Here is a 27,251-nt window from a genome sequence, read left to right as displayed (position 1 = left end):
TCATATGTTATGGGAAGTGGAGCACACAGTACAGTAAAGAAAAGCATATGACTTATTGCTACATCACACAGGACATTCCCATACCTCAGTGATTTTGCAATAAGACGTGTGAGTGGTCTTTTGTGGTTTCACGCTTGAAAGAAAAGCACATGATGGCACTGCACGCAGATCATGAACAAGTGATTACGCTAAAAAGAGAACTGACTTGTTATGACTATGACGAAATTCTCAGTGTGTCAGATCTGGACAGCTGGTATTACACTTCATCTGTCACAGCATGTCAATACTTAGTGATTATGTTTAGCTGTCTCACCTACAAGTACTGTGTGCCCAGCAAGCACACCTTTTCTATTGTCCACGCTGACTGTGATTGGCTGATGGGCTAAGAGGCTGAGGTGTTGCAGCAAATAGCACAGCTTGTGGGCCGGTCCATTCTGCAGCTCGAGGGAGGTTAATGAGTGAAGCCACTGGGCTATCAGCCAAACATGAGCAGCAACGCTAAGGCTCCCACAATGAGCCTGACTGTATTACCACTGAGCTCTGTCTAATTATACACTCCCAGCGAGGGAGAGAGTGACAGAGAGCATGTTAGGCAGGGGAAAGAAAAAGTTATTAAATGTTGCTGTGTGTCAGAGAGACTTACTGAGGGGATGACTGTAGACTGAAGTTATAACAGTGAGATATATACAAGGTGTGTGCTAGCAAGGAGATAGAAAGAGAGAAGGAGAGAGAGAGGGAAGGAGGGGGTTGGAGAGATCAAGCAAGAGAGAGACAGAGAGCACACTCACTCAGAGAGAGAGAGAGAGAGCAAAGAGGCGTTTAGAAAGTGAGAAGGAGGAGAGGCAGGAATAGGATGAAGGGAGGGAAGGCTGAGCAGTAGAGAGGAGGAAGAGACTCGCAGTGTCAAAACTGGATATTCCTACGTGCCTGCTGCCGCCTGATCCAATGAGTAAACTCTCTGATACCTGCTACGCAAAGGCACCCGGCAAGGTATGTGACCACACTGCTTCCTCCTCTGAGTGCGCGCGTGTGTGTATGAGAGAGAGAGCACAGGTGTGTTGGCAACTTCGAGTGACAGGATAAACAGACTGGGCTGTGTGATTCGATTGCCCCGAAAAAACTGGTTCATGAGTTACTGTAGGTGCATGTATTCTGAGAGTAAGCTAATCTGATTATAGCTAGAAAATGTGTTTCAATTGTTTGTGTGTGCGTGCATGTGAATGAGCATGTTGTACAGACTCATGTAAGTCAGCACCTATGTGTGTGGGTGTTTGTGTGCGTGGAAGAGAATAACAGAGAGCGTGTGAACAAGAGGGAGAGTGTGACTGATCCAGAGAGGAGTGTGTGAGAAAGATGGAGTCAGACAGAGTGAGAGAGGTGGAGGTTCATCACTCAGCCTCAGACGGCAGATCAGGGCTTTCAGAATTAGAGCAGTGGGCTTAAATAGCCTTGGTCCAGAGATAGCAAGGGGGCCCTCGAGGAGCCCACTTAAATTGGGAGGGATGGGTATAATATTGGTGAGGGTGGGGTTAGCCCATGTGGGGGAAAATTTAGAAAGGGAATGATGGAGGAGGAGTAGAGGGGGGAAAAGATTTGCAGATGTTGGGGACAAGTCTAGGAAAGAGCTCATGCAATCAAAGGCAGGTGCATTAGGCATCTGTGATCTAAGTTCCTATTCAAGCAGTGTAAGAGATGCTTTATAATTATTCACTGGAAGAACTTATAAAGTCCCTTTTATTTTTTTTAATTAACTTCAAAAGTCTACTTAGTCAAAGACTTCGATTTTTTCTGTTTCTGTGTTTTCCTCTTGGAAGCACAGAACATGTGAGCCCGTTTGTAGTTCCATTATTGACTGCTCCCTCCTCATTTCTTTCCCATTCGAGATAGAGATAGAGGGAGACTCATACTCCACCAGTGTGCACAGTTATCATTTCTGTGTATCTATTTCTGCTACATCAAGCACTGTCCTTCTGTTGTGGTGACATCCCATATGCTGCATAAAGGAACATTTCACAGGTTCAAGCAATTCTCAGCTACAGATGTGATTGAAGGGAAGCATATAACATTTGTCCCCATCGACTTAATTTACTTACTTCAATTATGAGGGTGATTTGCTGGAGTGTACAGGAAGTCTTATGTCTCAGTGTGATTGCTTTGAGAGATGCTTGTTTCTGAAAGGAACGTGAGTTTCATCTACAAGGTGCAATCGTTGCTTTGAATTTGTCATTTGCAATTTGAAGCAGGGATCCTCTGGTGTATCAGTGCAGGTTCATGCCAGAGCAGGGCTCTAGTTGTAAATGGGTGTTTTCAAAACCCAGATCTCCCGTGTTTATTTTGTGTTATAGCAACTTAACAAGTCAAAGCCTACGGCTCTATGATATACTCCAGTGTACAGAGATGTGCCCTTATGAATGATGTAAAGGCAAACTGAATGTAGCGATGGTTCTATATATATTTTGGGAAAGAGAAATACAACTTTTCTCTGTGGGCTGAATTAGAAATACAGCATGTTCTCCCATGCCATGTTTCTTAGAGTACTGTCACCATGCAGAGGAGAACAGGCCTCTTGTGGGAGAGGGTTGAGTGGCTGCTGGCCCTTTAAGAGGTCTATTTTTACAGGGGCACACTCATGCATGGAGCGAGGCGCACAGACGAGGCAGTGGCACACGGAGACTGTATCTGTGCTGCCACACTTCTGTGACTCCAAACAGCACATCCTGCAGGACCATAACCTTGTGACTGAGTGACTGTGAGAGAGTCATAAAACTTGTGCAGTCCACAGAGGAGCGCGTGTTCTTTTAACACAAGCTCAAACACGAAAATCATCAAAACTGGAAGTTACAAGGTTTTCACCCAACAGGGAGACTCAACCCTTTTTTTTCCTCCAAGTGGATCTCTCTGAAGTCTAAAAGTGATAATGAGTGGGAGCTTGCAATAAAGACACCCTTATGCACACTGTACACAAATGTGCCAACATTCCCACATACTTGTTTTGATATGCAGATAGCTATGAAAGAAATCTGAAAACATTCATGCCCCCTTCTTACAAACACATAATACACTTTAGTTTACTTAACACCCACACACTCCTCGAAAGAAACCACAAAAGTGAGTACATTTCAGAACATTTCAACACAAACGCACATCCGTGCACTTAGAGGTGCGCATAGTGCTATACACCCACGTAAAAAAGAAAAAAATTACTTATACATCCTCAATATCTGGACCCAAAATAATCTTCTCCTTATGCAATCTGCATGTTATATAATGCATGGCCTGTCATTATCACAGCGCTCCTTCACGCCCTGCTGTGCCTCTCCACCTACAGCACCACGCAGACAGGCAGACACACACACACACACACACCCTGCACCTTGTGTTAACAGTCATATACTCTACTCTAGCACTCCCACCCACGTTGAGTGTATGCTCTCAAACAGCTACCCAGATGAGTGAGAGGGAAAGACGGAGAGGAAGACATAGAGTGGGTGGGGTAAGGAGACTGAAAGTGAAAGGCACAAAAAGGGAAAACTTACAGAATGAAGTGTAAATTCATGCAGAGACATGATTAAAGAAATCATATGTTGCTCATATATATGAGTCACTTTTAAGGCTGAATTTAAAAGGGGAAAATTCTGTCTTGAACACAGTGAAGCGCATCGTGGATGCAGTATTTTAGCAAGTGTCTGAGTTTACCTAACTCCACGTAACCTCATTTATGCGTTCATTTTCTTTTTAATTTTGTTTAACAAGTTTATTTTCAGGAACTTAGAAGGCAAGAAAACATTCAGGCACGATGTGTGAGGAATAATCACCCTCATTGTCACTCCAAGTCACACCTATTGGCATACAAAAGCTTGCGTGTCTTTGCCAGTCTTGCATGTCCTCTCAAGGAATGGACAGGGAGTCACCTTAGTGCTGTCCTACTATAAACTCATACAGCGTCTAATTTAGGAGGCATAGTGAAAAGAGAAGCTGCGACATTAGGTAATTATTCTGTGAACTTTATTTCATTATGAAGTAGTTCTTCATTTGTGCCATTTTTAGTCAGTCAAAGGGACTTGCATGTCTGCTGTTCCAAGATCAGCACTCCCACAATTGGAATGGTATGAGAATTGGCTTGGGAGCTCAGCAGAGGAGCCAGGAGTGTGTGATGAATAATCCCAAACACAGGCAAGTGTTTGAATACAGTTGACACTGTGCCAGACTGCTTTAAGGTGACAGCACACCTGTTGATCAGTGTGTCCTAAGAGATGAAGGTGCAGGGAGTGGCATTTCATCGATGAATCTCCATTTGAATCTGCTTATTTTTTATGTTAACTGAAGATATGTATATGCTTATAAACCAGTGTATGTGTGTGGTCAAAAGCAAACTTACATATTTAATCTGCCGGTTATCCAAGTCTGTTCTTGCTCTTTGTATATATACAGATCGTTTTCCTTGGCCTTGACATGCTAACCGTTGTGTATGATCAAGCAGTATGTTCTCCTACTCCTCCACACTTCATCTACAATAGGGGTCAGTGACCTTTCAACCGGGCCACCCACCAATAACACCCACAGTTTTTTAGCCAAGCCTGCCGTTCTGCCTGCTGAAGCCCGTGCAAGTAAAATTGCTCCCTCAGACAGACCCGGTGTGCACAAACAATAGAATGCACAGTATTGGCTTTGGTGTCATTGTACTGAAGGTGTAACATCTGATACATCCTGTATCAATAGTGACCTTAAACCCTATCCGAAAGTGGGATGTATATTACCTTTTCTATCCGAGCACTCTTCCTACTCATTTCGTCTCTTTTTTCCCCCCTTTGGTCTTGGAGAATATTAAAATAACTCATCAAAGCATCTTTCACTAATTTAATTTATCTTCTTTTTATGAGCAGACATCATCAAATTGATGGGTGATAAAGGTTCTCTCTCAAGTGGATTTGGGACTTTCCTTGTATTCATTTTGAAACGAAGCATTAAGCCCACTCAATCATATTTCGATATAATTTGCAGCACCCTCTATAACAAACTGAATAAGCATGTGTTGAGTAAATGACTGTGACCGTGTGTGGCTGGTTGGCAGATTTGGTGTGGGAGGGGTTGTACAGCAATAGCAATAATGGCAGTGTATAGCAATGTTGCCTTGAATACCAGCAGGGATAAAGGTACTCTAGACAGTATATGTGAAGCCAGTCTAGACAGTCTCTCTGAAAATGAATGGCACTTAAGCTACCAACAGGAGACCTGGCCATGCTCTCTCCATGGAGATGTCATCACTATGTTTGCTTACAGCTTGCTGACATTTTTGCTGCTAAACCAGACAACCAACAGAAACCCAGTTTGAGTGGCAGTCGCCAGGGGACAATGCCAAAAACAACAAAACTTTGGAATGAAAAGTAATCCCCCTCCTCTTCAGCCACACACACGCACACACACAGACACTTGTCCTCTCCCTTTCAAGCTCTTTTCACCCCATCAGACTTCATCACCCTCCCTTTGGCTTTCCCCTATTCTCCCGCCTCCACCCCGCTCGTAAGCTGATGATTTCATAGTGTGAGAGTACGGCTTGGATGAAGGGCTCTGAGTCGGGTTAATCATGTCACTAATTCACAAATTCCAAAACTCTGACTGTTCTACCTGTGAGAGAATGTACATAAGAAGTTGGAGATCTAAGTTAAAAGAAAAAGGAGCCTGTGAGGCCCATGATGGAAAATACCAAAGCATGACTGTGCATCTGCAATACGTGACATCACTGCTATTGCATAAGAATTGTTTTCATCTGACAAACACTAGTCAGTTGGTGTTTGTTTTGTGTGTTTTTATATCTTTGTGAACTATTTGATGCCTAGAAATTGAAACCAAACTAAGTACTTGGTGGTTGAAAGCATATGTGGTGTAGATGCTACATTATAGGCAAATGATCACACTGAGACAATGGAAAAATGCAAAAATGAAACTTCCATCAGCAGACGCTTTAAATGTCAATGAATGACAATTGCATGACACCCGCCCCAGAGAATGTCAGCCACAAGATTTGCAGAATACCTGTCAAGTTGTTTCGCGCTGACCCATGTGTGCACACTTGTATGTGAAGTGCACACTGAAGTATTTACAGAAGTAAAGAGAGACAGACAGCAGCAGGCCACCACGGTCAAAGAAAGAGGAGCATGAGGTGGAGAATTTTTTGCTTCTGCTGACTGGCTGACCTGCATGTAATTAGTCAAGTCATATTTTTAACTGATATTGCGTAAAAGCCAGCTTAAGGAGCAATAGCTGCCCTATTTATACCCTAGGGGCTAATGGCCTGTACCACTACATAGGGGGATTTCCTCCCAGAACTATACTAAGCCTGCCTTAGGCCGTACCAGTTAGGATTCACAGGGATTAACTCAGCAATACATTACAGACTTCACATTGTAGTCTGCCATACTCTCCTCCTATTAACTCTGCTCTTGCAATCTTCAGCAGTTGTATTTTCAGTTGTCATGTTTAGGAGTTTATATGTGATGTTTATTTTTGCTGGACTGTTGATCTTATTCATACAAAAAAAAATAGCAATATATTTATTACTTTATGCAGCTATGAGGTGTACACAGCTGTCATAAGTGAACAAAGAATCAGTCTTATGACTCTTTGCATGCACGTTTTTGTGTACATGGAGCCTGCCGTGTGTGCGTGTGTGTGTGTGTGTGTGTGTGTGTGTGTGTGTGTGTGTGTGTGTGTGTGTGTGTGTAGGGGTGTTAATAGTAACTCCTGAGCCATAATCTGATCTTCATTATGATGAACCTGCTGCGGGCAGGGCTGCTGGCTCATCCTGCTGAAGAATGGGTCAGTGCCCTGAAGGCTGACCTGGCGTTTTGCCCAACAAGCCCGTATCACCGTGTCCTTTTATCAGCTTAGCCTGGCTTTTTGTAGAGTAATCTGCTGCACAAAGCTAGTAGTACTCCCCCCCACAACCCACCCCTCCCATCCCACACCTCAACCTTACTCTACCACCACAGCTCATCCTAATAAATGAGAAAATTATAACGAATGAGAATGTTTGCTAACTGGTCTACAAATTAATCAAGACGCTTGACCCCTACAGCAAAGGGGATCCAGTGGATCAGTTGCGATGTGATGGTGTGGTTTTAATCCATTAAAAACCATCCCATTGCCTGTCCAGTGCTTGACTTAAAGGGAATGGTGGGTGCAAATCAAAACAAAGTTTATATAAATATAAAGTCTCTCTCTCTCGCTCTCTCTCTCTCTCTCTTCCTCTCCCCCCCACATCTTCTTCTCTTGTCTCCTCTTCTCTTCCCTTTGTTCTGATCTGTTACATTCAGCAACAAATTTCTGCTGCATCAGACGTCCATCATAGATCTTCTACCCAGCCTGAAACGTGATCGGATACTTAATACAAGGCTACACATGAGGATGAGGGAGAGGTGGGGGTTGGTTGGGGGTGGGGAACCCCCACACTAAATGTCATTTTCTTAAAAAAAATGTAAAAAAAAGTAAAATGTCCCATGCTCTCTAAATCCTCAACTGTAGAGGTCTTTAACCCCTCATGGTACTTTACACTCCTGCTACGGTTTGTTGGATGTAGTCTGACTCATCTGACCTTTCTCGTCTTGGCCTGACCCCGTGTGTGTGTGTGTGTGTGTGTGTAGGTGTGTGTGTGTGAGATGGACAGATTAAATAGTGCAAAGCTAGAGAGTGAGACAAGCAGAAACAGAAGAGACTGAGGAAGAGTACACCAAACGCCTTAGTGCTATCATAGTACCATAAATGATTAACACGCAGTGTGTGTTTGTTGTGTTAATATTTGTATATATACGTTTGAATTTGCTTGAATTTCAAAGCGTGCTACATAAGTAGAAGACAACAGTCATTTCTATACCTCTGTCATAGTAAATACCCAGTGATGAACCCAGTCCTATTTCTTTCACTATGACTGGGCTATTACGTGTAAATGTCTATCAAATACTGAATAGTGTTTCATATAAAAGCTGACTGTGTTCATATGATTTTATTTACACCTGAACATTTAAATTATTTCCTTTTTTTTTTTCCCAATATGAAAGTATTGCATCTGCTAACTGACCTGGCTTTGTTGATTTTAGTTTAAAATCTTTTATTTAAGCGGCAAGTTATCTTGCATAGTCATCCAATTTATTGAAATAAAATATATATATATATGAAATAAAGGTACAGTAAATCAGCCATTGTTTTAGAAATTGGTTGCTTTTGTGTATTTTTCAAAGTTGAAATTTTCAAAACTATTCGTTCAGCCTCCACATCTCGTCTCGTCACATCAGAAAGGCAATTTGTCACTCTTTTAACTGATTAGAAGGGCCTTGGCACACCCTTGTAAATCATTATTTACAACTGCCTGCTGCTTGCTATCTTGTCAGTCACTTACATATGTCACTTATATGTAATATGGTATGTGTAATTATTAGCAACCTATAGTAGTATTAGTAAAGTATAATGAATAAGTCTTAATATGCAAAATAATTGAACCAGTTTTCAAAATCTGTGAGACTTATTTTCCGTACATTTTATTTTTTCTTTTCTTTTTTTTTATTATGTCTTTGCTACACATACAAGAAATACCACACTCTTCTACGGTACTGACTAGCACAAAGGAAATATATATTTAAAAAATGTAAAAATAAGTGGAAATGTTCGTGCAGTGCTTTATGGTAAATTACAGAGCGATTTTTATACGCCTTCTGTCATTTCTGTCTGTCGGGCTACAGCCTCTCATCCAAATCACAACAGATACGTCCCCTTGCAATGCATTGCCGAAAAAAACCAAATCTTTTGGAATGTGTTATCCTGCCTCTGCAGGCATCTGCCACGATGGGTTTTTTTTTTCTTCTTCTTTGTGATATGCAGTGCCATAAAACCGTTTCATCTTTTTTCTTTTCTTTCTTTTCTATTGCAATGATTGGCCAACAAGTTACAGTGCAAGCGGTAAAGGCGTAAGTGCGAATCCATTCCAGTCAATCTCCCACATACAGTAATGTGTAACTTTGCACTGTTGAAAGTGATACACCATAGAAAAAAAGTGCATATTTAATTATTGCTCTAGATCAGAAAAAAGTGCAAATGCACAGCTACATTTAAGTTTCTTTTATGTAAACAGCGACACAGGGACTTGTGATTCAGATTTTATGTCCATGTCCATCACCATAAATATAGTTTTGCAAGATAAACTATGGATTTTGAGTATTTCTTCATAGCTCTTGTTATAATTACTGCTCCCGCTGTCATAAAAATGGGTTGGAAAGAAATGCAAGACAAGTGAGAAACAATTATAAAATAAACATAATGTAATACAGCTTTTTTTAACAACTGCAAATTATGTTCTGTTTGTGAACTACCTTTGTTCCTACTATACTTGGTATATTTTATCTTTATTCATTATGGCCTAGTGGAGCAGTCTACCTAATAAAAAAAAATCTAATTACCTTCAAAATATTTTTTTCTATTTTATTTTTAATGTAAAATTTAGTTTCATTTAAAGTCCTAATATATGCCGTGTTGTTCTTAATCTGCACCGCCTCATGAATTTACCTACAGTCTCTTGTGATATGATTGTGATACTCAAATAACCCACATAAATTTAACAATTGCTTTAGCAGACAGCACTCATGCCCACACAACCTCGATGCACATCATTTTCACTTTGAAAAAAAAATACAAGTAATGTTTTCTAAATGTCAGAGGAGATGCACTTGGCAGTTGCCGCCTGACTCTGAGATTGTTTTAATGTGGCCTTTAGGCTGATTTTTGAACACACACCTACTTGTCTGATTAGCTTTCCATTTCTTTGAAGATGAGAAGTTAGACAAGATTAACTTCTGATGTGCTGTTGGTGGGTACAAATGGTTTGCTTATAGAACTGTAAAGGAACAGAAAGATTTCTTTTTTTCACTTAACTGTGAATAATGATTTGATTGCTTCATTAAATCCTTTTTTCTCTTGTGCTCCACTTTATGTTCTTGTTTCTGAATCGCAATTTTGTGCTGATAATTAACATAAGCTTGTTTGAGATGAGGTTTGGCCCTGTTTCTTTGACGAGAATCAGACAGGGTTATTTGCATAGTATTGCGTTTTCAGTGCAGGGCCTGTTTATTATTTTTCAGAAGGCTTTATCACTGACAGGTTTTTGATTTCTCGCTGTGAATGAAATACACTGCTCGCGCCGATACAGTCCTAATAAGCCATACCCGCTATACCAACACACTTCACTTGTATCGACTGAATCACTGAAGCAAATCATTCAGAGCTCTCCTGCAGTGCTCCTGTTAGCGTACGAGCTTGAGTATGAGAGTGTGTGTGTGTGTGTGTGTGTGTGTGTGTGTGTGTGTGTGTGTGTGTGTGTGTGTGTGTGTGTGCGCATACATATGAAGTCAAATCAAATGTATTCATAAAAGCTCTTTGAACAAGCAGGTTCGCCATAAAGTGCTTTGATGAGAACAAAGGACACAAATTCAGATGAAACTACAGATAAACAAAAAAGAACAAGTATTGTGTGTGTGTGTCTGTGTGTGTGTATTTGTGTGTGCGCGCTTGATGGATGTGAGGTTTAGTTTTGAGTCAGAAGCAGCAGCAAAAGCCTAAGTCTGAGAGTGTGTGTAGGATGAGCCTCCTACCACGTCCCTCCCTGTCTCTCAACAGTCTCTGCCTCCCCTTTATCCCTCCCTTACTTTAATGTGGCAGTATGTCTTCTGAAATATGTTCACACGTATAGATGAATGATTTTCATTACTGATTTATTTTTATTTTATTTTATGCATTTAAGATTGGGTGTGCAGTATATAATCTATATGGGCTGCATCCTCGATTGTGTGTGCATATATATATTTATATAAGTGTACACACACATATATAAATATAAATATGTATACAATGTATACATATATGTGTATGCGTGTGTGTATATAAGTGTATGCATGTTTGTATCCCTCACAGTGATTAAAGCAAGTGGGCGGCAGCAGCAACTGGTCTGCCTGTGTGGCTCTGCATAGCAGACATGTTTCTCACTGCTAGATATTACTCATTTCCTCAGCCCTTTGCACACACAAGCATATACACACTCACTTGACACACACGTACTCATATACACAACAGACACAGACGGATAGCAGGCTCTCAGTTTTTTCCCTCAGTTTGGTGGGCTCGCTGGTGCTATTTCATGCGTACAGAGATCAGAGGCAGTGTGTAGCTGGAAGCTGCTGATATCTACGGGTGTTGTAACTGGCTGTAGTGCTTTGGAGAAGCAGTGTAGCACAGTAAGGAGCTGAGGAGTGGGTTGACCCTCTGGGAGGACTACAATATGAATGACTGCCAACTCCGGGATGTCTGCTTAGCCTGCTGTAAGGTCAGTGTGACATCAAGTCACAACAACTTGCAACTCCATCAACTTGTCTGTCTTCTCCTTGGATAAGAGCACCTATTACATGTGTTTTTGTTGCAGTTAGAATGATGGAACTATTGTTTGATGTTTCTTTATTTAAAAAAAAATAGGCGAAATATCAAAGTAGGCAAAAGTAGCAACCAAAATTTAGCAGTTCTGTTTTTCTGATGTTGGACATTACTCCTGAGTAATGTGTGAAGAGAAAAGGCGGGACGAGGAAGAGCACTGCAAATGTACATGTCAAATTTTGAAGTTGTTCAGAAGTTGAAAATGTAAGCATTTTGCATTTCAATGTAATAAAAAGAACATTTATGGATTATTTTATAAGTTGTAGTGAAAATGAGACACACTTGCATTTATTAATTGCATATATTGTTACAAAGCCATGCAAAAAACTGAGGAATCCCTAATTGGAAGGAACATGTAACATCATTATGGCTTTGATCGGACGCTTTTGATATATTTAAATGTTACAACAACAGTAGCTCCAGCTAAATTCCAACTCTCTGTGTGCATGTCTGCACAGTGTAGGAGTATTCTGTTAGAACCTGACATTTCTCTGCAAACTCCTCCACATGTACAATTGTGTTCTTTGTTTTCTTGTACTTTTTTTTGGCAAGTTTATATTCGGTCTATTTTGACAACCTTTTTCATAATGACTGTCAAGATGGCGAGAGTATAAGAGTCATATGAGGACAAAAGCTGAAGCCAATTTTTTTTATTATTATTTAAGACATCTGGATTCTAGACAAGTGCTTGTTTAATGAAATTCTGCTATAGAAAAAAAAAACATAAGAAAGCCTTTGAATACTTTGTTGATTTTGATGTTTGTTTTTAGGTTTATTTTATTGCTTTCTAAAAAGGCTTTTTTGGCATATTGAAGAAACCAATAAAACTTTAAGTCAATGAATTTAACAAATTATTGTGAACGTAAATATTAACAGCTCAGATGAACGCACATTGAAAATGTCTGTAGATTACGTAACGTCTGATTAAGGCCCCATATCCAGAATATATCTTTTTTGAAACACAAGGCCTTTTTTTAGCCCCCAGCTTTCAGCATAACTTAAAAGAAGTCACTTAACATTGACCCTCATCATCTGCGTCATCTACTAACCTAATTATTGTGCATTATAAACATTTACGAATTTTCTTCACCTTTCTTGCCGGCATCCGGGACGAAAGAAAGCCCCTCCTCTCACTGCCCAGTTTTCAGTTTTCAACTCAGATACACAAACAGCTTGCTCCACTCTAACACTTATTCTGTTTTTGGACCAAGTCACTTGATGAGCAACAGTGTTCCCGCCTCTCTATGGAGTATCCCTATCTAACCTCTCTAACCAGCTGGATGTGTGAGTGTGTGTGGATACAGTTGCCATGGTGACAGTGTGGCGGATGGTGAGACGGCAGGGAGTCGGTAGGCAGTTGAGACAGACTTGCGGGTGAGTGCGGGGCTGGTGCGGCGGGAACAACGATGGCGGTGGCGGCGGAGGGAACAGCTGGACTCAGAGCGTGGCAGCCATCATTTCAAAAGAGCTCATTTAAAGCATTTGGAGAAGAATTGAAGGAGCTCCCCCGCACTTCTCACTGAATGAAACAAGGCTGCAAAATCTCTGACACATTTGAGGACTCAAACACAAACACACACGCACACAAAGACCTAAACAAATAAACACATTCACATATTTTTCCAGGGAAAAAAGAAAAATAACACATGCACGCAAACAAACATCGCATACGTGCGTGCAGGGACGCAAACAGACGCGCATTTTCCCCCTGCATTCCCTGCTGTGACACATAATTAATATGCAAAGACATATACCCTGTATCCACAACAACTGGTGGTAATATCAACAGTGCTTCTGTCAGCTTTGGGTGGGTGGTGACCAGCTTTGCCTTTCACTGGGGGAGTAAGTACAGCTGCCTGAGGGGAGTATTTGTGTGTCTGTTGCTGTCCATGTGCTTGTCTCAGAGAGAAGGGTTGGAGGGGTGTTAGTAGTAAGGCTTATATAGAATAAAGAGAGCACCCGAGGGTGTCGAGGGGGTGGTTCATGAAAGTGGTACAAAAACGTATCTGCATATTCCAATCATCCCCTGAGAGTCAGAGATGAAAACTCTCCTGCTGTGAGTGCTCTACGTGTGTGTTTTTGCGCACTCATACACATACATACTGCACTGCCTCTGAACTTCACTGGCTGCAAAATGTATTTTTAGCCCACATGTGGGAGTAATGTGTTTGAATGAATCGAGTAAGTTGGGTGGTTTCAGTCCCACCGCACTGCAAAGGTAATGACTAATTAGCTACAGCAATCAGAAAAGCTTGGAATTTCTAACCTCTTTAAAGTAGTTTGGAAGAGGGAGTCACCAACTGATTTCTCTCCATCTGCCTGATACAGCAGAATGTTTGTTTGTATGTCTGACCAGACTGACAGCTAAGTCTTAACTACAACTGATGCCAGGACCTAACAGACTGTTCCTCTTCAGTGTTCACACTTAATCTCTCTTACTTCTGTCTCGGTCCCCTCCCTCAAGTTTACCCACCTATCTCTGTTTTCTGTCCTCTTTTATCCTCTCTGTAGGTGAGTGGTGCTTCAGCACAAGAGAATCCACAGTGATCTGACAGTGATGCTGTGTGTCAGCTTTCCCCTCTGTCTGCACCCCTCTTTCTCCCGTGAGGCCCATGTGACCTAGCCTACACCCATAAACAGGGGGCCCCCACTGCCGCTGGAGCCCACCCATGAATCCCAGCCCTGACCGCGGCAAAGAGTGCCTCCCTCCGAAGAAGAGGGAGTCTCGCCAAGGATCAGCAGAACACCACATCCCCCTGGATGAGTTTAAACCCCCTGTACCTCTGCGGAGTCGGTCCAGTATAGGGAGAGGAGAAGCCAGTGAAAGGGACCGTGTCCAGGCAAATCCGAACCCGCATCTCCTACATACTCCTCCACCCCTTCCTGCTCCAATACCAGGCCTCCCTGTGCCCATACCATGGACCCTAAGCTATTCACCCACTGTTTCTCTTCCGCTCTTCACAGGGCAGGTCAGCGAAAGGAGGGGCTCAGGATCACCCGCTTGGAGAGATGATCCTCTTTCCTCATCCCTGCCCCATCACTCCAGGTGGCTCAGAGGGGAGGTTCCCCTTTCTCTGCCACCTTCTCCATCATCCTCCTCTACTTCATCCTTTAAGACTCCCTTCCCAGCCAGTCCCAGAGAGATGTGGTCCTATATTAACAGCGGTCGGCGGGACTATAGCTCCTCTCTCTTTTCCCCATCATACCTGTTTGGCCACCACCCTCTCTACTCCCAAGAACCAAGCTTAGTTGAAGTGAGACCCAGGTACTTGGGAAAGCGGCCCAATGGCCTGGATGGGTCAGGCAGCAGGACTGCCTCAGCCTCTAGGCCTCTGCTCACAGGAGACTATGGGAATGATAGCAGCAGAGCCCAGCTTGATATTAGTCCACACAGCTCCCATGCCAATGGTGGACGGCGACAGCAGGAGGATCTAACAACACGTATCCATTCTGGAGGGCCATTTTTGTCAGACTCTCAAGCTCAGGGGGCCGCTGAGCCACATTCCTCACTGCAGGATAGACATCTGCCTGGAATAGTTAAGACCAGCTCCAATTTGCTTTCTCTCAGTCCCCATCCTCTTGGACCAGACTCCAGGGCAAGTAGAGGGGGACTATTGGATCACCTAGGGGCCACACCAGCTGAAACCCAAATCATCTACTCCTTGGGATCGGCATGTCCCTCCAGCCCTCAGGCTCAAACCTATCCACTCTACAGCTCCTCAGGAACAAGTCTTTACAGCCTGCACAGGGAGCCAGGCCCCAGACAGCACAACTATAGGAACTCACCACACTCACCACTGGGTCTACCTAACAGCCATGACAGGCCACAAAGAGACCAGGACAGAGACCAAGAAAGAGACAAGGTCACACAAAGGGAGAGGGAGCGCAGTACAGATAAAGAAAAACAGAAGCAATCACAGTATGACAAAGACCAAGAAAGAGACAGTGAGCGTGAGAGACGACGGGACAGAGAAAGAGACAGAGGGAGAGATTTGTCTCCTTCCCATCATCACCCATCTCCCCCTGCACTCCTACCTCACTTCACCAAGGGTTCTTTGATTGAGCTAGCCAGCGGGCGACTGAAGCGGGTGGAGGAGCTGAGGACTGAGGACTTCCTGAGGAGTGCAGATAGCTCCCCAGAATTCCACCTCAGCACCTGCACCGTCCTGCAGATTTCCCCCAGTAGTACACAAGGCTTCAGTCACCTGCATGTCCATCTCACAGACCGCAACACTCAGGTCAGCTTTGCTTTGACATATGTTCTTACACACACACACACACACACACACACACACACACACACACACACACACACATTGATAGATATAAATCCTCAAGTAGATAGCCAAAATATTAAAGGACAAACTTAGTGATTATTCATAGTGTAGGTTGCTATTTCTTTGATATTCCCTGGTCAAAAGCTGCATTTTATAGGTTGGTTTATACATTTCGCTAAACACCAACGTGTCACTGTATTGATAATAAGTGCCAGACATGCACTGTCTTTTCTTTGAGTTTATAACAATGTTGTGGTTTTGTGTAGGAGTTACTGAAGGTCTTGGTGGAGTATCCGTTCTTTGTGCAAGACAGAGGCTGGTCTTCTTGCTGTCCCCAGAGAACCACACAGCTGTACAGCCTGCCCTGCCGCCAGCTCACAGAGGGTGATGTCTGCTTGGCCCTCACCCCCACCCCGACCCATCGGACACACACTCGTACCAGCTCCAGGACCCATCGCACGCAACTACCCTCGAGGGCTGCAGCAGAATCCAGCAGTTCGCACAGGGAGGAGATGCCACCACCACCTCCTCCTCCCCCTCTGCCTCAACACCCACACCCAACCGTGCCGGCCCCTCCAAGCGCTCTGGCCCGAGAGCCCTTGGCTAAGGACCAGCAGCGCCCACGCAAACGGCGCTGGTCTGCCCCAGACACCCTTCCCTCAACCAGAACTGATGAAAGCCTCCTGGATTTACCTCATGGCTCCAAGCTAATGAAGTGGCAGTAGAACTCACATGCATACTTACACATACACAGGCGCACATACACACCCTCCTTGTCTCTGTTGCACCAACCAAGACAAACAATGGAGAGACCTCAAGGCAGGGTTGCAGGGAAGGAAATTTAAAAAATACATATATATATATAAACAACAGAAAACACAGTTTGCAGGTGTCCATACTGCTGCCCAAATGATAGTCAACTCTATTAAGGCCCCTTCCTCCACCATTCTTTCCTTTCATTACCCCTTTTCCTTTCCTTTCATTACCCCTTTTCCTTTCCTTTCCTTTCCTTTCCTTTCACCCTTTTCCCTTTCCTTTCCTTTCCATCCCTCATATTTAACTTAGCACAGCCCTGAAAGGAGCAGCAGCTGAAGATTCTCTGGATGGCTGCTTACAAACACTGATGACATTTAGTGAGACAATCAAGCACTTGTGTGTTCACTCTGTTTTTGTAATGGTTGTTGTCCCCCACACCTACTTACCGAAAGTGTTTGCTGCAGGGTATTTTCAATCAGTGTTATGAAAGTTAATGCTACTGAAGAATTGCAGATATACATGAACAAAAATTGACTATATATATATTGCATTACAGGTGTTATATACAGTAAATATGCTAAACAGATTTAATGCAATCTCTCCGTCAATTTTGCAATGCATTTTTCTTTTCTTTTTCTTCTTCTTTTCTTGCTTCTGAGCCGATGCCTACGGGTCGGCCTGGGCAGGCAAGGTGAATGTACGAGCAACTCTTAGCCTTTTTTTATTCTCATCACTGGGAGTCATTTCAAACGGTTGTTCGTCAAGGCATTACTCTCCAATATGTTCTTAACATTATCTCTGAGAAAGGGAGAACACTAATGAAAACTGCGTAACAGACAATCCCACCCACACAGACAGGTCTGTGCCACATCGCCTCGACACTCATGGTGTTTTTCCATTAAAAACTGAATGATGGAAAGAGTAAAAAAGTGCAGTATGGCTGAAGAGTAATGGTGCTAATAACACGTTGGAACATGATGCTTTGTGAATACTCTTGACCCCTGTGTACTGTACGCTTTTGTTCCCATCTCATTTTTTATGTACTGTATATGTTTGAAGGCAGGGAAAATGATGAAAGTATTTTAAACTCAGATACGGGTATTCTCTGATTCAGCACACTCTCTCACTTTAGTTTGTGGTTTTTTTTTATTTTCAAAAATTTGATTTTTCTTTTTAAATGTTATAGCTACAAAAAAATGTATATTTTTAAAAATTGTGAATGTTATATGATGTTGGCTAGAAATAAAGGGAAAAAAAGCTTTATAGATTTATTTACAAGTGTCACTTTATTCATGCCATTTGTTGTAAAGCATTATGAATTTAAATTACTTAGCAGTACTACTCTAAATATATGAGATCAATATTGGATACATGATAAAGATTTAATGTTACAGTATTTTGGAAGCACATTTTATTGGGTTAAACAATATGTTTGCAGAGCACTTGGTAACACTTTACAGTCAACAAAAGGTAGAAATAAAAAGCAAATTACTTTGATGCATTACAAACAGGTCAGTGTTGCAATGATATGTTTCTTAAACACATCTCCATCTCTGCTGACAACACTGTAATGCTCTGCGGGTGTCTTTACAGGGAAGAAACACACCTTCAGTAATCCACTTGTACACTGTCCAAGCCTACCCTGAAGCACGGTAGCTTTCCTCATCCTCCTACATCTTCTCTCCCGCTGTGTTGGAGGTGATGGTCAGAGGCTTCTCTTCAGTTTCTGCCAAATTGAACCTCTGCAATAGCTCCACTGCAAACAAGGGAACCACCTGACCAACAGGACATTGTGATACACAATTAATATGCTTATGGGGACCTCTGCTGGTTGACATTACTATTGCTGCACGGCGGGCTTTCATGTTCCAAAGTCCTGATTTGACTTTGGAAGGGAAAAGACTTTTCAGCTTGACATAAAATTTAGTTAATATTTACCAGGTGGGGTATTTTAAAAACATACAAGGTGATGACAGCCAATCAGATGCACTGTCACATATCACTGAACTGTAAAAGGAACATAGATTGGATTGGACTGGTATTTATATAGAGTAGCACTTTTTCACTATGAGTCTCATTCATCCAGTGCTTTTATCTAACATTTATGCTCTGATGGATGCACTGGGGGTAACTTGGTGTTTGATACCTTGACCAAGGATGATTCAACACATGGACAGGAGGAGCCATTTGACCACCATTTTAACTCATAGCGTAGAAGATTTATAGAATATGAATCTTAATTTGAAACTGAAAACCGTTTTTTAATTAAATCCCCTGTTTTTATGAGCAAATCAAATAAAAATTAAAAGGATATTTGATATTTTATTTACAACCAGATGCTAAACAGTGACAATGTGTAAGTAAATCTGTAAAGTTTTTCCACCCACCTGAGCCATGATCAGCTTCTTGGTTTTAGGTACATTGGGGTCCGGATATTCCTCTCCAAAGCAGAGCTCAATCTCATAAGAGGGTGTAGGCCCCCTCCCCTGTAGACAGTTCTGGAGACCTGCGCAGATGATAATTGGTATATTCAGATCGATGATAAAAACACAACACCTGTTTGCATGGAGGAAAGATTTGTGATGTATGCATGAGCTGCCTTACCATTGAGAAATGTGGGTATATCAAGCAGTTTGAAGGTTTTTTCTCGCTCCAGTTTGTTGGGTTTGTCGGTGTGTTGGGCCATGGGGCCGTTCCAGTACACTCTGCCCTGGCAGAATCTCTTGATAAACACTCCATCTGGGGCCACCCATAATAGAACACCTCTTTCCAGGTGACAAAGAAGGCGATTCATTGCTTCAGCCATAGTGGGTGGCTGGCATACAGAGCCCGGGGAAGGGAAAGAAAGCTGTTGGGCAGTGCAGGGTCCGTAAATCTTCTCATTTCCCAAAGGAACATGTCCCTGCAGGATAAAACACCCATCTGGACTCCTGGTGGTCACTTTCGTCACTATCTGGCCCTGATACACCAACATCACCTGCATACGGAAGTCTTTAAGATAAGAATAAGAATCAGAATACTTTATTAATCCCAGAGGAAATTCTGTGGTCACAGTTGCTCCAAGAAAGCCAGAACAATAACTAGAGTAAACTAAATAATACAACAAATTACAGAGTTACAAAATATAACAAAATAGTTCTATTTTAAAAAATACACACAAAAGATAGTATGTGTTCCAGACCATATGCTGAAAAAGCCAACAACACGTTCACCTGTCTGTGCATAATCCTAAAAATGCTCTTACCTGATATAGCAAGTGTAGGAAAGAAGGCTATAGGTGCAGGGGCCGGGTTTTGATGTTTTTCCACTAACTCACAGTACATGTGCTCCCTCATCAGGTTTTCTAAAGCAGAAAAAACACACATAAAACGACGTTGCTGCTTTTATTTTTAAGCTGAGTAAAATTCTGAGAAGGGTTGGCATATCAAACCATCTGATTGCAACAGACAGTTTTCCCATGTCAACAAACAGTTTGACATAAGAGTGACTATCTTACCAATCCAGTTTGACCAAAAATAAAGAAAAAACTATTTGACAGCAATCTAACTAACAGTTGTTGATCAACTTCACTGACAAAAAGAAATATGAGACTCCTTCTGGCACTACAAAAAAAAAAACTATTCAAAATGGAATTTAATTCTGTCTAAAGAAGTTTAGAGAATGACTGATTTATGGAGCTTCGTCTTTTTTTTTTGCAGCCAGCAGGAACCCCTTCAGCAAAAATATAACTGTGTTAACAGCATCAGTATCCCAATGTAAGCCAGCTTCTCACCCAAATCATATGTTTACCCAATCGGCATCTCACAAACCATTTGGGAACACAGAAAAGGGCCAATATGGGGCCATGGACAACGTATCACTGCAGTCAACTCATATATAGGAAAATGAACAAGCACTCAAATAGCTCAAAGGTGACCAAATGCCATAACAATCTCATGCCCATGTGTGAAACCTAGCAAGGATAAATGCACACTTTTACAAAAAACGTTTGATCTTTGTGGTCATGATTATCCTTAATGGTTCTATAGTGATGTACCAGTTTGTGTATGTAAGTCTTACCTGTTAATATTTTTTCTTCTTTGTCTCCTTGAAAGGATTCTTCTTTATTTGGGGGCTACAAAAAAAGAAACCGAGGTTAGATAAACATTGCATGAGGCTTATACAGTGGGGCAAAAAAGTATTTAGTCAGCCACCGATTGTGCAAGTTCCCCCACTTAAAATGATGACAGAGGTCAGTAATTTGCACCAGAGGTACACTTCAACTGTGAGAGACAAAATGTGAAAAAAAATCCATGAATTCACATGGTAGGATTTGTAAAGAATTTATTCGTAAATTAGGGTGGAAAATAAGTATTTGGTCACCTCAAACAAGGAAAATCTCTGGCTCTCACAGACCTGTAACGTCTTCTGTAAGAAGCTTTTCTGTCCCCCACTCGTTACCTGTATGAATGGCACCTGTTTGAACTCATCATCTGTATAAAAGACACCTGTCCACAGCCTCAAACAGTCAGACTCCAAACTCCGCCATGGCCAAGACCAAAGAGCTTTCGAAGGACACCAGGAAAAGTATTGTAGACCTGCACCAGACTGGGAAGAGTGAATCTACAATAGGCAAGCAGCTTGGTGTGAAAAAATCAACTGTGGGAGCAATCATCAGAAAATGGAAGACATACAAGACCACTGATAATCTCCCTGGATCTGGGGCTCCACGCAAGATCTCATCCCGTGGGGTCAAAATGATCATGAGAACGGTGAGCAAAGATCCCAGAACCACACGGGGGGACCTGGTGAATGACCTGCAGAGAGCTGGGATCAAAGTAACAAAGGTCACCATCAGTAACACACTACAACGGCAGGGAATCAAATCCCGCAGTGCCAGACGTGTTCCGCTGCTGAAGCCAGTGCATGTCCAGGCCCGTCTGAAGTTTGCCAGAGAGCACATGGATGATACAGCAGAGGATTGGGAGAATGTCATGTGGTCAGATGAAACCAAAGTAGAACTTTTTGGTATAAACTCAACTCGTCGTGTTTGGAGGAAGAAGAATACTGAGTTGCATCCCAAGAACACCATACCTACTGTGAAGCATGGGGGTGGAAACATCATGCTATGGGGCTGTCTTTCTGCCAAGGGGACAGGACGACTGATCCGTGTTAAGGACAGAATGAATGGGGCCATGTATCGTGAGATTTTGAGCCAAAACCTCCTTCCATCAGTGAGAACTTTGAAGATGAAATGAGGCTGGGTCTTCCAACATGACAATGATCCAAAACACACCGCCCGGGCAACAAAGGAGTGGCTCCGAAGAAGCATTTGAAAGTCCTGGAGTGGCCTAGCCAGTCTCCAGACCTCAACCCCATAGAAAATCTGTGGCGGGAGTTGAAAGTCCGTGTTGCTCGGCGACAGCCCCAAAACATCACTGCTCTCGAGAAGATCTGCATGGAGGAATGGGCCAAAATACCAGCTACTGTGTGTGCAAACCTGGTAAAGACCTATAGTAAACGTTTGACCTCTGTTATTGCCAACAAAGGTTATGTTACAAAGTATTGAGTTGTATTTTTGTTATTGACCAAATACTTATTTTCCACCCTGATTTACGAATAAATTCTTTACAAATCCTACCATGTGGATTCATGGATTTTTTTTTTCACATTCCGTCTCTCACAGTTGAAGTGTACCTCTGGTGCAAATTACTGACCTCTGTCATCATTTTAAGTGGGGGAACTTGCACAATCGGTGGCTGACTAAATACTTTTTTGCCCCACTGTAAGTAACATTTTTAACATAACAGCAAAAGCTTCTTATTGGAGGTGCACACTGTTGTGTACCGTGGTGAACACATACACATTTAAAGGGGACTTTTTTTTTACATTTTTATCTATTTATATTCATGGATGTTTCTTATATTAAGTTGACCAGCATATGCAGTAGTCATCAGGTTTCAGATTGCTCTAAATTCTTGGTTTCAGACAGTTTGACTGCTCTGTATTATGTCAGTGAAAGCAGATATTTCACTGACTTATCTCAAGCACACAGTTCTGGCTTTGAGCAAAGAACACCTACATGTGTTCTTCACACCTTCTGTTTATGAGGGACAACCAATCAGAAGAAAGTTCACATACAAGGAGATAAGATAAAACAGCTTGCAGAGATAAATTGAGTACCTGTACCAACACCCCGGATTAATTAAATGAGGATTATTTTAAACTCGTAATCATGCAAAGAATATAAATGGAAAGATCCAAAATAGTATAATCGATAACTCTTTAAACTCCGTTCAAAACTCGATTGCAATGAAGTGCCAACAAGAAATAATAGAAGTAATATTCCCATTTAAAAGCAAAGTGATTTTTTCTTCATTTCTTTAGGATTATTACAGTGTGTCCACTGCATAATCCACTATCAGATATTTTGCTAATCCAGGGATTATTGGCTGTATGGGTTAGTTTACCAATTTGTCCAGATAAGCGGGGGTCCTTGGAGACCTCTTGGCATGGTGCATCACTTGATCCTTTATTTGAATAGACTCTGAGAAGAGCAACAAGTAGATAAAGTTAGCACAAATAAAATACTCACATATACTGTACTATATAGTTAAAGCAATACCCTGTAAAGTAAAGATAATTTTTATTTTTAAAAAAAGCTCAAAAACTGTAGATAGATCAAAGATATATATAAGAAACTCTTACACTCGGTTTTTACCTGCTGGCCTGGATTGGCTGTTATCATGTTGGATGCGATAGACCTTGTATGGCTCCGTGATATCTAGCTGGTTGCGTTCAGGGACTTCCTGGAAGTCTGTGCTTTTGTTAAGTGCACAGCGTAGACGAGTCTTCCACATGGTGGGATCAGCTCTGTCCCTGCCCTCCCTATATTTGCCCTTGTACACAGCCCAAGCCTGAATACAAAGATTAAAATATGAGACAATCTATGTTTAGAAGTGGTCGCATGAAAGAAAACTGAATGTAACTCTAAACTTCAACATATTTAAAGCATGTTTTGATGCACTTCATCATCTGCAAGTGTCTGATTAATCTTCTTTTCTATCATTAAATTATTAAAAGTGTGAATTCATCAAACCATCATTGAGGAAAAATTGAAATGAATTGCTTTAAAAACAAGTAGGGATATTTTCAAATAGCAGTTTTAGACTTTTGGGTTTATTATTTCATAAATATGCTTAAAATACTTAAAACCTTCCTTTTTGACAAAGAATATAGTTAGGACTGGATCAGGGGACTCTGAATCCCCCCTTAGTTGCATTGCAATAAGTCTAGGCTACTGGGAGCTTCCCATGATGCACAATTTTTCTTTTTCACTCACCTTTTTTACTCTCTATGTGTTAATACACCACTCTGCAATTAATCATGAGTTATTATTAACCTCTGGCATTCTTCCACAGCGTGTCTTTCCGATCTTCTTCCCCTGATCCCCAACCCATCGCAGCAGATGGCCATCCCTCCCTTAACCGGGGTAAGCTGGAGGTTTCTTCCTGTTGAAAGGAAGTTTTTCCTTTCCACTGTTGCCAGAGCTCTTGCTCATAGGAGGGCTTGGATTGTTGCAATTTTCTCTCTCTCTCTAACTTACAATATAAAGCACCTTGAGGCAACTGCTGTTGTGATTTGGTGCTATATAAATAAATTTGAGTTGACTTGCATTAATAAAGTGATAAACCAAACATCTATTGAAACAGATATAAAATAATTATTTATGTGCTATAAATACGTAAATAAAAATATATTGTTTACCACATACTTTCAGATGAATAAATCCAGTGAAGTCACCGTTATCTTATATAGTTTAGTTATTATAGCTTTGTATTAATATCGTTTTTTCTTTTTCATTATGTTTTCAGCTTTTGCTTTTAAATCTGTTCAGTTTCATTTTGCTTCCAAAGCTGAGTTTCAGTTTTTAATTTTTGAAAATTGTGAGTTTTTGTTTACTTTGTGTTACAAACACTGTTAGTTTATTGAGATTTTAACATGGATATTTTGTATTACAAAATGGTTCAACACAAACTTTTACTGAATATTTGTATTTTAGTGAGAAACTAGGTTTCGTTTCTTGGTTTTTTCTCTTTCTTGAAAATTATGTTTTAGTTTTATTCAGTGATTTTTTTTTATTGTTTTTTCCAGTTATTTATTTTATACCTAGTTCTAGTTTATATAACCTTAGTCCATATCGCCTCTGTTCAGTCAAACTTGGCTGCCTCCTAGTGACCATTAAAAAGCACTTTGCTGTGTTGGCCAGGCCTAATAGTGGCCTGGCCAACACAGCAAAGTAACGGATTTTATCAGTAGACTAATTTTTTTCTCTCACATAGTTAAAGTTAAATAAGTAAAAAAAATAATTTAAAAAAACACTTCCTAACAAAGACTTGCAGTTCATTAATGCGACCATCTGCAACCGTCCAACAATCTGGCGAAAATAAACACCCTCCACTTCTAATGTTCAGTGAAATGAATCTTTTCTCATTTCCTTTGCATCTGCTATGGTTTAAGTTCTTATGACAATAAACCAGTGCAGGAAATAAGGGTATCGTCCAAATTACTTCAACGCAATGGCAAATTGGGATCCGATTATTTATGCAGTTTAAAACACCCCCAAACAGTATTTTCGGCAAATTTTACGTTTACATTTTTGGAAAATAAAAGTTTAGAAAATGTTGACCTTGAACAACGCCGCATCTTCCGTCTGTTTGTAGTCCTTCTTGGCTGCGTGCTTCCACGGTATCCTGAACATAGTTTTGTTCTCATCCTCCCAGCAAAGTCCTTCATATTCCCCACTCTCTATCTGGACTATGAGCCACTCTTTCAGGTGCAACTTAGCCCCGTCATCCATCTTCAGAACATACTGTGTCTTAGAAGAACAAAATTCCACTTTCAAATGTCAGAGACATGTGCACAGTTGACCCAGCACAGTTTAATCACGTTCCCACCTTGCAAACTGGAAAAATACCAGTATTTTTTATCTCGCTGCCGTCCGAGCTTCTTATGTGATGTTAAGTACGGCACAATAGACCAAAAACAGACTAAAAGTTTATCAATTTAACACAAACGGATCTCACCGCAAGCTTAAATGAAGAAGTCGCAACTAAAATTAAGTGGGCTCTTGGAAGCGAAAGCGAAAGCTTTAACTCATTTGATACTTTCGGTTTCCCCCCTCGCTTGCAGAGCTGCCACGAAGGTAGATTCGTTTCAAAGGAAGGTGAATGAAAGAGAGTGAATTCACTGTGCCACGCGGACGGCATTCAGGAAAAGACTTAAATGTAAAACTGTAAAAATTTAAAACCGCTTTTTGAAGTCAATATGTAGTCACCGTTTAAAGTAAACTATTTAAATATGCATTTGATCACAAAACTCCAACCAAGGACACATTATTGTGTAAAAACAGCTAACTAGAACCAGAAAACTACTAAAAAAAAGTTACAGGTGTTCATTAATTAGCTGGGAGAATCTGAATGAGCACTTGTGTAGAACCGAGTCTAAATGGGGAATGAACACAGACACAGCTGTGTCTTTCATGGTTTTAAAACACATTACATTGGAAATACACTCCAACCTTACTCATAACCGCCCATGAAGCCCAGTCGGACCTCTAAGCCTTCCTTTTATCCCTATAAAAAGTCGCCACAATGTGACTGTATAAACGGATTTAGGTCCTCACAACATGAGTAATAACCACACACACACACACACACACACACACACACACACACACACAGAGAGAGAGAGAGAGAGAGAGAGAGATACTAACAAACACTTGTACCCGTCATACCGAAACGTTCTTGTGAAAATGAAAGCATGTGGGCGTAAGGATTTTTTTTCTTTTCACCAGAAGAACCTCCTCTATTATGTGGGGTTTAATGCTCCTTACTTAAGACCGATATTATTTCACATCGGGTAACGACACTGAGTGGGCGGAGACTAAAAATTCAAAGTTCACTTGGATGAAAGGTGAGGTGCGTAGGTGTTTTAAAGAAGACTTTTGGCACCGTTTTGCAAACGCACTGTTTAGTTTGCCCAGCAGGGGGCACTGTAAACCTTGGTTAATGCCTGTTCCGACAACGTGAACTTCGAGTGAACCTGATCAACCAAACGATTGTGCCATAGTAAATTAATATGACTATGGTCTATAAAGATGGGTATATGAAAAGCAGTTATAATGCCTAGAGCTAAGACACTAAAGTTCTATCAGTAAGAGGATCTAATCTGTTGTGAATCATTTGTGGACTTATGATCTTGGTGAGATTTAATTCACAAGAATTTGTTCATATGGGAGCGAAGCAGGATTAAAAGTGTCACATTTTTATGTTAAAAAAAGTTCAGCACAATACTTCCCCCTTTGTAAGAGCAGATATGAAGTGCAGTGTTGTAGAAGTGGCTCTGAAACCATGTGATGATGTGACCTTGACACAGAATGTCTTCCGAGGAATGATATGAGATGTTTATTAACTAATATATATATAATTCAGGATCCTGGCAAGACAGGACAGTTTGAAAATTGGTTGACAGTTATTAAGCTAAGCATAGCAGAGGGGAGGGGGGTAACACTTACCTGCCACTTCATTAGGTATACATGTTCAGTTGGTCATTAACACAAATATCTAAGTGCATTTCAGCATTAAGTTCAGCTGAAGTTCAAAATAAGCAGCAGAATGAGGAAGAAAGGTAAGTTACCTGTCTTATGGCATTGTTGGTGGTGCCAGACAGGCTGGTTTGAGTATTTCAGTAACTGCTGATCTGCTGGGATTT

At 41.3% G+C, this 27,251-nt stretch overlaps 2 protein-coding genes across 4 annotated transcripts; one reads left to right on the top strand and one right to left on the bottom strand.

Moving 5' to 3' along the window:
* Window positions 1-557: 557 nt before the first annotated feature.
* On the top strand, window positions 558-17,762 carry zmp:0000000926 (uncharacterized). 3 transcript variants are annotated; one of them, XM_004546189.6, is made up of 3 exons: window positions 558-990; window positions 13,978-15,704; window positions 16,010-17,762. In XM_004546189.6, exons 2-3 carry the CDS (start codon window positions 14,136-14,138, stop codon window positions 16,466-16,468), a joined length of 2,028 nt encoding a protein of 675 aa, XP_004546246.1. In that variant the 5' UTR covers window positions 558-990; window positions 13,978-14,135; the 3' UTR covers window positions 16,469-17,762. The 3 variants fall into 3 exon arrangements, with proteins under 3 accessions (XP_004546246.1, XP_076734331.1, XP_004546247.1); XM_076878216.1 differs by lacking the exon at window positions 558-990 and adding an exon at window positions 10,993-11,357; XM_004546190.2 differs by lacking the exon at window positions 558-990 and adding an exon at window positions 10,993-11,362.
* A 4-nt stretch (window positions 17,763-17,766) lies between these two features.
* irf10 (interferon regulatory factor 10) lies at window positions 17,767-25,620 on the bottom strand. The gene is made up of 8 exons (XM_014412805.2): window positions 25,168-25,620; window positions 23,200-23,395; window positions 22,949-23,025; window positions 20,559-20,613; window positions 19,744-19,842; window positions 19,104-19,490; window positions 18,887-19,005; window positions 17,767-18,274 (listed from the first exon to the last, which is right to left on the bottom strand). The coding sequence occupies exons 1-8, from the start codon at window positions 25,336-25,338 to the stop codon at window positions 18,170-18,172; spliced, it is 1,209 nt and encodes a 402-aa protein (XP_014268291.1). The 5' UTR covers window positions 25,339-25,620; the 3' UTR covers window positions 17,767-18,169.
* Window positions 25,621-27,251: the final 1,631 nt, after the last annotated feature.

This window comes from Maylandia zebra, linkage group LG20 (genome assembly GCF_041146795.1).
Source record: "Maylandia zebra isolate NMK-2024a linkage group LG20, Mzebra_GT3a, whole genome shotgun sequence".
Taxonomy (NCBI): domain Eukaryota; kingdom Metazoa; phylum Chordata; class Actinopteri; order Cichliformes; family Cichlidae; genus Maylandia; species Maylandia zebra.
Note: the sequence above shows the minus strand (reverse complement) of the source record. Positions and strands in the feature narration are given on the sequence as shown.

Coding starts and splice junctions, on each gene's coding strand:
- zmp:0000000926 (XM_004546189.6), top strand. CDS start 14,136: ATGAATCCCAGCCCTGACCGCGGCAAAGAGTGCCTCCCTCCGAAGAAG. Junction 15,705..16,009: donor TCACAGACCGCAACACTCAG/GTCAGCTTTGCT, acceptor GGTTTTGTGTAG/GAGTTACTGAAGGTCTTGGT.
- irf10 (XM_014412805.2), bottom strand. CDS start 25,338: ATGGATGACGGGGCTAAGTTGCACCTGAAAGAGTGGCTCATAGTCCAG. Junction 19,491..19,743: donor TCCTACACTTGCTATATCAG/GTAAGAGCATTT, acceptor CTTATCTTAAAG/ACTTCCGTATGCAGGTGATG. Junction 18,275..18,886: donor AGAAGCTGATCATGGCTCAG/GTGGGTGGAAAA, acceptor CCTGTTGGTCAG/GTGGTTCCCTTGTTTGCAGT.